This window comes from Balaenoptera ricei, chromosome 10 (assembly GCF_028023285.1).
Source record: "Balaenoptera ricei isolate mBalRic1 chromosome 10, mBalRic1.hap2, whole genome shotgun sequence".
NCBI lineage: Eukaryota > Metazoa > Chordata > Mammalia > Artiodactyla > Balaenopteridae > Balaenoptera > Balaenoptera ricei.
Window position 1 is genome coordinate 101306134 of NC_082648.1, and position 10863 is coordinate 101316996.

Consider the following 10863-nt stretch of genomic DNA (forward strand, 5'->3'; position numbering starts at 1 on the left):
ATGAGAGCTGCCCCAGCCACGACCAGCCTGCCGCAGGGCCCCCAGGCAGCCCGCAGACGCACGGGCTGAGATCAGGACGGCGGACCCTGGGCTACAGTAATAACGGCTGTCTTTAGGTGCTGAGCCTGGGCGGTCTCTTACGCAGCCACAGGCAGAAAATGCTCCAGGTGGAGCCGAAACGAAAGAGAAGAAATGAAAATAAGGGCTAGCAGCGTATCAGGGCTTTCCACACCCATCATCACGTCCAGTCCTTCCAACAGCCCAGCGAGACATCACCCCATCTGAAAAGGAGCACACGGAGATTCAGGAAGGCTGAGCGCCTTGCCCCAAATCGGATTCGGGCCTAGGTCATTACAACACCTCCTCCAGCAGACCCTGTCAGCGCACACCCACCCACCTCGGCGCCCTGGAACGCGGTGGGCAGACCCCACACGAGGAGCTCCTGCACCCGCTCTCACTGGGCCCCAAGCACCCTCCACTGCTGGGGAGCGGGAGCTGATGGGTGAGCCCCGGCCTCCACCTCTTTAGGGAGACCCCCATGCTGTGCCCACCCGTCTCCCGAGGGCACCGCTCCTGGCTTCCTCTTTGCCGCGCCTCCTGAGACCTCCTCCCACCTCACTTCTCCACAGTGAGGCCCACTTCCAGGTCTCCAGGCCCCAGGCTCATCCCCTCCTCGTGCCGGGCCTCGCCCCTCCCATGGGGGAGGCAAAACCACCAACGGCAAGACCACGTGGGCACGAGCTTCAAGAGGCCACCCACATCTGAAAACCCAGCTCGGCCGCTTCCTGAGGCCTGGACCCCAGGAAGATTCAGCCCGTCCCAGCAGGTCTGCCCACCGCACCCCAGGGGAGGACCGCCCATGGATCAAATGCCAGGACCCACGTGCTGGGGTCCTGGAGCCAGGCCCCGTGGGCTCTGCCCCCAGGACCCGGGCCCGCTTCTCCTCGGGCCTCAGTTCCTCACCTGATAAGGGACATCCCTGGCCGTGAAGCTCTGAGGATGACAGGACCCCCCACCCCGTCCCGGCACAGAGACGGGCCACCCTCTCAGCTCCCAGTCTGCTTGAGGCTTGGGAAGGATCAATGCAGACTCGAGCATCTGTGCCATCACCCAGACCACAGCCTGCCGCTGGTGGGAGTGGGGGGCCCAGGAGACCCTGGCTCATGCCAGGCTGAGCTGAGCCTCACGAGAGCCACCTGGAAGCCCAAGCCTCTCTGGCTCTCCAGCCCCTCTGGAAATGACTTGTTTCGCTTCCGGAAAACCCCAGGAAGTCTGCAAAGCATGTTTCGGGGGGGGGCTTCTGCCTCCTGATGGCCCCTGCACTTGCCCTAATGTGCTCCAGAAGCCCCAGCTGGGTCCCCGCTCCCTGCTAACAGCAGAGAATCACTGTTAGCAGTGATTGCTAAGCCTGTCCAGACCCTGTCCGACCCCCCAGAAGCTGCAGACACGCCCACCGCCTCACCTGACCATCAGGACAGCAGGAAGCGGTGCCGCTCCAGCCAGGGTGCAGAGAGCTGGGAGGAGCGTGGCCCGACACTAACCAGCAAAGGCCAGCTAAGCCACCAGACCCCCACGTGACTCAAGTCCATCAGAGAGCTGAAGCTGCAGAGCAGCCAAGAGGCTGGAATCCCAGGAGGACGGGCCAGGAGGAAGAGAAGCCAGGCAGCACGCACGCGGCAAAGAAGAATCCAGGTGGAATTTCCACAAAGTGCAAAGGCTGACTGCGGGCTTGCAGAGCAAGAGACACAAGGGGAGAGTCGGCACCAAACAGACTCTCTTCTGCAGACCTACTAGGTGCTCGTGAGAAAGACGAGGGGTGGCAGGGTGGAGACAGCGTTCCTCAACATCATGGCTGCAGGAAAAGGAAAGAAACCTGCTGGGACTCTTCTCCTCTATGGGAAGAAGGCATTAAGCCACAGGGGGTGGGGCAGCAAAACCTGTTACCCCCCAGGGCGCTGGTGAAGACCCAACATGGCTGGAGACTGGGTGAAAGAAAAGAACTCTGCCCCTGTGGGAGAGGTAGGAACTTGCCCCTGAGCTCTGAGACCCCCAAATGCTGAAAGAGGAATGTGAAACTCTTTCCTGCACAAGACCCACCACCATCAGGGCAGAGCTGGCTGCCACTAAGGGATATCACTGAGAAAGCCCTACCAAGACCCAGGAACCCAAAGCCTGCCTAAGGCTGCAGCTGGACCAGGTGACAGAGGACCTCCCCCTCAAAACCTTCCCCTCTCAGCCAGCAACAGAGCAACAAGTAACAGCAGTCCACCCCTGAGGTAGGGGACAGGGTGTGGGGAGAAACCCCTCTAAGACTCAGACCAAAAGCTGAGGGTAGGGCAGAAACACTGAGGAAAGACCCTCTGGAAACTCAGCTTCCCAAGCGAAGCACAAGGTGATGCTACAGGAATTAAAACCAGTCATCACTCAAGTGCCCAGAGGGACAACAGAACCCAAACACAGCCCTATTCGTACCAGACTGACTCACCACTTACACTAATGGCAAGAAAAGCCAGGCCCATTTCCAAGCATAAATACAACTGACTCCAATCTCTAATGTGGGCACACTGTGTCCAGCATTCAATCAAAAAGTACTACACATTAAGAAAAGGAAAGAAAAAAATATACATATATTTATATATATTATTTATATATATATATATATATATCCCAGTCAAGAGACAAAACAATCAACAGAATCAGACTTTAAAATTAATCTGATTAAAATGTTAAAGGATTTCATGGAGAAGGTGGACAAAATGCATAAACAGATGAATACTTCAGCAGAGAGATGGAAGCTATTGAAACAATGAAATACTAGAGGAAAAATAAAAACACATAACAGAAATACAGAATGCTTTCAGTGAGCTCATCAGTAGACCTGACACAGTGGAAGAATCAGTTAACACATTACTGACCAGGGGATTTTTGCAGAAACTAACGTCTGTGGCCATAATACATCTCTGGTCAGAAATGTGTTGACCTGAAGACTGGTCAACAGAAATTACCCAAGCTGAAACACAAGGAGAAAAAAAGGGTGGAAAAAATAGAATATACAAGAGCTATAGGATAGTATCAAACAATCTAACACAAATGTAATTGGAATCTCAAAAGAAGAGAAGACAGAAGAAACATTTGTAGGGATAATGGCTGAGAATTCATCCAAAAGAAGGAAAGGCATCAAACCATAGATCCAAGAAGCTCAGAGAACCCCAAGCAGAATAAGCATCCCCCTCCCTGAAAAAATACATACTTAGACACATAATATTCAGGCGCTGAAAACCAAAGATAAAGAGAAAATCTTGAAGGCAACCGGGGGAAAAAAGGTCCATTCCAAAAGGAACAAAGAATCACAGCTGACTTTTCAACAGAAGCGATGCAAGCCAGGAGACAATGGAGTGGCAGCTCTAAAGTGCTGAAAGACAGGAGGGAGGCACAGGAAGACGTTCAGTCCCACAGTGAACAGATGAGAGGAGTCTGCAAACGGGAAGTCCTCATCAGGTAATCAGAGGGAAGGAAAAGGAGAGGAAGGGAGGGGAGGGGAAGAGCACAGCAGAAGAGGGAGCAAGGCTGGAGGGAAGAAAGGAGCAGGCGTGTTCAGACAGTCCTACGTGGCTGCTGACAAAGGGGGCGGAACAGGTGAAATCAGACCACAAGATGGGCTACAGAGTGGAGTTTACCGTTGACTGAAGGCAATGGGGAGTCAGTGAAGAGGTCTAACGAGGGACTGCCCGAGGTCAGGTTTGTGTTTCTAAGAGGTCACTTTCGCTGCAGAGTGAAAGGTGAACCAAGGGGGGAGGCCACGCCATAGTCCAGGTGAGAGAGGAAGAGTCCCAAGACTGTCTCGAGGGCTGAGGGGGTGGACGGATCTGAGAGCTTACTGGGTGCAGGAGCCACAGAAGCAAGTACCAAGTGCGTGTGGGGGGCGGTGGGTGGGAGAGTGCAGAGGAGTCGTCACTGTCTAGGAGGAATGAGAAATGAGAAGCCTGATGAGACCCTGGAGCTCAGAGTGGGGCTGGGGGTCTCTTCCTATTCCACTGGTATCAGAAAGATGCTCCTCCAAGAGGCCCTGCTCCTTTCTCCAGAATCCTGTGGGTGCCTCTCGAGGCTCTCTCTCCCAAGCACCACACAGTGATGAGAAGAATGGCCCCCTGGCCATCCCAGGCACCTGGACTTGCCACCTCCTTCCCCAATTCCAAGCCCTCTTCAGTATGTGCAAACATAATGAGTAAGAGCAAGGGAAGGAAGAGGGAGGAGGAAGGGAGAGGGGAGAGGAAAGAGGAAGTCGACAGTTATCCTGAACAAAACCTCCAGGTACATCTTCAGGCCTCTGCACGCTCTCCCGGGAGGCGGGGAACTAAGTGCTGGGTTGGGGAGCACTCATCACCTTGTGCAGCTGGAAGGGAGGGACAGTCACCCTGATCTTGGCACAAACGTGAGCTCAGGGTGGGTGACAAGTCCCTCCCTGAAATCTTGCAGCCTGCTTCCTGATCCGCATCTGAGACCAGTCTCCTCCCCAGACTGTGGGAAAGTGCAATGCGATAACTGTATGTGAAAACCCGGGGAGCGTCTGGCTCAGAATGGATGCTGGGTAGGCGCCGGTCCCATCCCCACTGTCCCTCTGCCAGCTCCTCCTGTGGCTGCTTCCTCTTCACCATCTACATGTGAAAACTGTACACTCACGTGCTGATACCGCCCTTTCCCCTCACTGGGCCTGTTTCTATCCAAAAAAGGAAACAATCACAAGAACACGGGACTGTTCTGAGGCTCAAACAAGGTAGAGACAGTAGCTGTAATCGGTAATCCCACCTGCCCTCATGTCCAGCTCCCGGCCCACCTCCCCCACCTCCTCCATGCAGTCCCCCAGTGATCCTCCTCCTCCTCTGGGCCCTCCTTCCTGGGCCCCTGACCTGACCCAAGAATGACCGCCCTGGCCTGTCAGACAGCTTTCGGCATCAGGGGCCCGGCTTCCCAGTATTACTGCAAGCTCCTTGAGGACCGCATCACCTCAGTCAGGACACTTCCCGAGCCCCCTCTCCTGGGCGTGGTGACACACACAGTCAAAGGAAACGAACAGCTCATCCAGCCTGGGGCCTGTGGGCCTCCCCGCCCCAGGGTGTCTTAACATTTAAGACTTACATGAACCCATCAGGCCCAACCCTCTCATTTTTCATGAGCAAACTGCAGTCGCACAGAGACAGGGCTAGAGCTGGGGCCAGACGCTCCCCCCTCCCCAGCAGTGATGCACTGCTTCCCTCCTCATCAGTGACAAGAGAACGAGGATGCACTTCAAGACAGGTGGGAACCAAAAGGAAAAGAAAGTCAGGAGGTGGGCGCTCTGGCCGAGCCATGGAGCATGTTCCAGAGCCAGTCTCCACGACCTTGGGGACCCCGGGGACAGACACGAGACGTCTCCCAGACACAACTGGGTTCAACACGCAACATCCTGGGACCAAAGAGGCTATAAGAACGAATGACGATCAACAAGCGACAAGGAGGAGGGTCCTCCTCAGAAGGCACAGTGGGCTCCCACTGCTGGCATCACGGTGTGAACCAGCGCCGTCCCACAGAACTTCCGCGATGATGGAAATAGCTGGCATCCGTGCTGTGCAACACGAGAGCCACTAGCCACTGCGGCTCCTGAGCTCGTGAAATGTGGCGACTGCCACTGGGGAACTGAATCTCTAATTTTATTTCATTTCAATTCATTAAACTTCAATACCCACCTGTGTCTAGAGGCTCCTGTATCAGGCAGCACAGTCCTAACCTGTCACCCGAGCTCAAACGTCAGAAACACAAAAAAGTTCTAGAAGTAGTGGAGTGCTGCGGGAAAAAAGTAGGATCCACTTATTACCACCTTTACCACCAGACATCCCCTGCCCTGTGAACCCCAGTTCCCCACCAGAGGGGGCAGGGTGGACAAGGGACCCTGGGGCCACCTGCAAGTTCACTGAGACCTCCGAGACTTGGGCACTGGAAACCCAAGGGGCGCCGTGGTCCCTGCACGGCAAGGGAAGGGGCCTCTGCTAGTCCCGCCGACTCGCCCCAGTCCCAGCACCAACCACCCTGTAGCTGCCTGACCCCAGCGGACTGAGCGCTCACTGAGGACAGGCACCAGATGGGACTCTTCTCTGCACCCCCGGCACCTAGGAAAGCGTCTGGGCACCGCGGGTGCTCAGGGAGTGAAAGCTGGCATCAATAGCGTGACTCTTTCCTGTGCTTACGGCGCATCCGGGACGGGAAGGAGCCCTCGCCCATCATCTCACTCATCCTCACAGCCACCCGGCAAGGCGCTGAGGTGGTCTCTCCTATCCCCGAGGAAAGCCCAGCTCAGAGGCGTGATGTCATCTGTCCGGGGCCATCCAGCAGGTAAGTAGCACAGCTGTGTTCAAACCCAGGCCTTCCAGCTCCAAAGCCAGGCTCTTAATCTCTAAGCACCAGTGCCTCCTACAAATCCACTCCTGGTGGGGAGGAGTGGTGGGGGGAGGTAGGGAAGGGACGGGAAGGGAAAGGAAATGTGAACTGGGCCACCTAAAGTTCATGTGACTCAGAGCAGTGACAAAAACCCTAAAATCCCAAAGTGTCCTGAGACTTCCATCCCAAAGCACACAAGAGAAGGTGGGATCCCCCCTCCACCTTGAGGCCTGAGTCTGGCCGCCCTCCTCTGGAGGGGAAGGGGCAAGGCTGGCTGCGGACCAGGGGACCTGACTAGACCTGACTGTCCTTCAGCAGCTGTGTGACTCTGAGCAAGTTCCTGCCTTCTCTGAGCCTCTGGATTAACATGGCAGAGCACCTGGCACACGGGAGCGGCCAAGGGGCTGCTTCATCGTTCCTAGGGCATCCCAGGTCCCATCGCAAAGTGCGAATGGCCTGTGTTCAAAGTAACAGTCCCTCCAAGGATCCCAGAGCCAGAGTCGCCTCTGCAACTATGCAATTTATGATGTGGATTTCACAGCAGGGGAAACAGGGGCTCAGAATCACCCAAGGGCAAGGACTTGGGAGAACCCAGATCCTGCCCCCCAGACTGCTCCTCCTGCTACATCAGCTGCCACTGGAGATGACTTCCAGGGCCCTCCTCCTCTGGTTGAGAGGAAACCTTTCCGGCAGATTTTTGGGACCAATTCTTCAGTCCCTTTCGTGATCATTTCGTGTAATGAACTTTACAGGCAGCGCGGGTTGGGGGAACGGGGGATTCAGCTAGTGCAGGTCATTCTTCCTGAGAAAACTTCTCACCTCTCCTGTCACCATCCCACAAACTGGATGAGAAGGATGGACGGGGCCAAGGTGAGAACCAGGAAGAAAGCGAAAAAGGAACAGAAAATACCAGCCTACACAAAACCCAGGACTCTGCTTCTCCTTTACTCCTGGGCTCGTGGTCAGCTCAAACAAGCCTCATACCGGGCGCGTGAGCTTGAGCACGTCACTTCACCTCCCAGAGCCTCCGTGCCCGACCTGTGAAAGGGGAGACCACCTCTGATCAGAGAGCTGTGAAGGGAGTTTGCTGAGATGACGAACACACGCGGAGCGACAAAGCACGGCAGGCAGTCAGCTGTGCAGTTACTACTGTCATTTGCTCCTGGCTTACACATAGTTCTAACAAGGGAGTCTTCAGGTTGCCCAGCCCTCAGGTAGAAGGTAAAAGATAAAAGGAGCAGGCAGTGGGCAGACAGACAAACAACGAGGGCCTGGAAAGGCCATAAGCTCTGTGGAAAAAATTTTTTAAGTTTTAAAAAGGAGGCTCTCTAGGGCTCTGTGCAAAGGGACCCCACACAAGGATCTCTGGCCACCGTTGGATTCTCCGTCGCCAAAAGAAAGAGCCACATGTTTACTCTCCTTGTGAAAAACTCTAGGATATGTTTTTGTTTGTCTCTGAAAGACACAAGTTACAAACAAGATGGGAGTTTTGGTTACCTAGAAAACTTCCTTAAACCTACACCTCATTCCCCATCGAGGTGCCCAGAAAGAACCCCAGCAGGCCCCCAGTGCAGGGCCCCTCTAGAGCATCCCCCAGGAGCCCCAAGTACGTGCGTTTCAACTCAGCTCTAAGCCCCGTCCTCCCCCAGCCTGCCAGCCACTTACCTTCTCACCCTCCATCTCCTCGCCATGAAATGGAGGGAGAACACAGAGCCACAACTGCTCAACTGCAATTCCGAAATCCTCAAGGGCGCCCCAAACCAAGTTTTTCACAATTCATATGGAGGCAAGCCCTGCCCTAAACTGACGTGAGACAATTTTTAGTCTTTATTGGTCCCACTTAACGTGAGGATCCAAAGTACAGCCCCACCACACCCAGCTGGGTGGGGGAGGGGGGGTCTTACATGTAGGAATGGTATCTGTGGCTCTAAAATCTGGCCAATTCTGAATCCCCACACCTCCTTCCTTTCCTTCCTCCCAAGGATGGCTCAGCAGCACCTCCAGACCTTTCCCCACCCTCCACCGACAGCCCCTTCTCCAACCTTCCTCGGAGGACCGGGCCTACTCCTCGGGTGTCTGGGACCCTGCACAGCTGGGACAGCCAAGTGTACAGCTCTTCCAGCAACCTACCACCCTGCTCCTCCAACACGACCTCCAGGCTGCCACCCTCCACACCAGGCGTCAGACGCACTGCACCGTCTGGATTCAGGCGTCTCCCTGCCTCTCCCATTGAGCGGCAGCAATCGAAACCCGCAGGAGCGTTCAAACAGGAAAGCTGCTTCTTTTCCCTACAAACCTCAGAAGGCACTACACGGTCATCTCTTATATCAGGTCCCGGGCACAGACCAGCCTGGCTTTAAATCTCCGCTCTGCCACTCATCAGCTGTGTGACCTTGGGCAAGCAACTTCCCCTCTCTGAGCCTCAGTGCCTAGACTGTAAAGTGGGGATGATCACCTCTACCTTACACGGTTGTCATGAAAATGACATCAGTTAATGCTAGGAAATGTGAATGCCCTGGGTCCTGCCCGACACCAGGGTGATGGAGGCGGCCCTGAAACAGGGGAACACAGCAGGCACGCATTCCGGGCACGGCCAGTCCCATCCCCCACCCGGTACCCACGCAGGAAATGAGGGACGCACACAGCCCTGATGCCCGTTTTATTCCCTTCCCCAGATAACCACCAGGACTCTGCACTCATCAAAGGCTGAACCGGGCCCAGGAACAGAGAGGTTAAGTGACTGTCCAAGGTCACACAGCCAGCTGGACAACGGGAGGGGAAGCAGGGAAGGGTGGTGGGCCTGGGCCTATCCTCCTGGCAGCTCCTGCCAAACTGGCTCCATCCCCACGGGACGCTAGCTGGCCATGGACACCGGGGCCCACCTCCAAAGGCTGGTTTCCCCAAACGCGGGCCGACCACCCCCCACCCCGCCCGGTCGGGTTCTGGGCACCGCGCCCTCGCCCTGCGCCCCCGACGGGAAGTCCCCGGCGCTGGCGCATCGTCTACGCGGGCGCGCCGCAGAGCCGGGCGGGGTCTGCCCCCAGCTCACCGGACTTGGGGTAGGTGACGATCCACACGTCGCTGGGCCGCACCGGGAAGTTGGCGATCTCCTCCATCTTCCCGCGGCAGAAGGGCGGTAGCCGCACGCCGTGGAACTCGAAGTACTTGCTCTCGAACTCGCCCGGCGTGCTGGGGGTCTCGGCCTCGCTCTCCGCCATGCCGCCGCCGCCGCCACCGCCCGGCCCCGCAGCCGCGCCGCCCGCTCCCGGCCCGCGCCCCTCACCCGCGCCCGCGCCCGCCACCCCCAGCCGCCGCGCGGCGCTCTGCAGGCGTGACGTCACGGCGCCGCCCGGCCCGCGCCCCGCCCCAACCGGCGCTGGCGAAGGCACTCCGTGGCCGTGACGTCACGACGCCGCGGCGCTCAAGCCGGCGTGGAAGCTGCGCTCCGCGGGTATGACGTCATGGCCCCGCCCGACGCGCGCCGGCTGCCCTCCGCAGACTTGCCGTAGTGGGGCCTCCGGGCCCGACCTACCCCACACCCGGCAGCCGCCACCCACCAGCCCCGAGGGCTGACCAAGACCTCTGTCCGCCGTCCTCCTCCCAGCCCTCCGTCCGCATCACCTCCATCACGCGTACATTCACCAACCTAGTGACTCCGTCATTCAGCAAGCGTTCGACACAGAAATAATCCAGCTAGAAGTGACCTTAAAGATTAATTCATTTATTCAACAAATAGTTAGGGAACATCCGATCTGTACCGGACTCTGGTCGAGGTTTCCGACCAGTGAGACTGGCAAAAGCCTAGCCCTCTTGGAGCTTACATTTGTGAACAACCGACATCATTTCAGATCCTAATGGGAGCTGTGAATAACATGCTTCACAATATCCTGAGGGCAGAAAGGGGGCTGTTAATTGCAGATTCCCAGGGCCAAGCCTCAGACCTCGGGATATCCAAGGCTCTTGGGATAGTGCCCCGCAAATCTGCATTTAAAAAGTACTTCTTATGCAGACCACATTTTGAGAACAACAGGATTCTATAGAGGCTTTAGTACAACCCCTCATCCATTCACTCAAGAAACAGACGCAGGCATACCTAATTTTATTGTGTTTTGCAGATGTTCTGTTTTTTACAAATTGAACGTTTGTGACAACGCTGCATTGTCAAATGATGGTTAGCAATTTTTAGCAATATAGTATTTGTTAATTAAGTCATACATTCTTTTTTTATAGGAAATTATGCTATTGCACATTTAATAGACTACAGTACCGTGTAAACATAATTCGTGTGACTAGCTTTATTGCAATATTCACCTCATTGCAGTGGTCTGGAACCACTCCTGCAATATCTCTGAGGTATGCCTGTATTAAGCACCTACTGTATGCCTAGGAGAACACAAAGATGAAAATGATAATGTCCTGGTCTAATTCTCTGAGGTTCAGTGTCTCTGGCTT

The 10863-nt window shown here is 55.7% G+C and overlaps 1 protein-coding gene across 3 annotated transcripts in view; it reads right to left on the reverse strand.

Moving 5' to 3' along the window:
* The window catches only part of SULT4A1 (sulfotransferase family 4A member 1), a 32790-nt gene extending 23152 nt beyond the window's left edge, over positions 1–9638 (reverse strand). For all 3 annotated transcript variants that reach the window (XR_009505245.1, XR_009505244.1, XM_059934893.1), the window contains exon 1: positions 9461–9638. Coding sequence is in view for 1 of the 3 variants with exons in the window: in XM_059934893.1 (XP_059790876.1) it covers positions 9461–9629 (169 nt within the window). In the remaining 2 variants the exon portion in view is untranslated. The remainder of the gene's footprint in view (positions 1–9460) is intronic.
* Positions 9639–10863: the final 1225 nt, after the last annotated feature.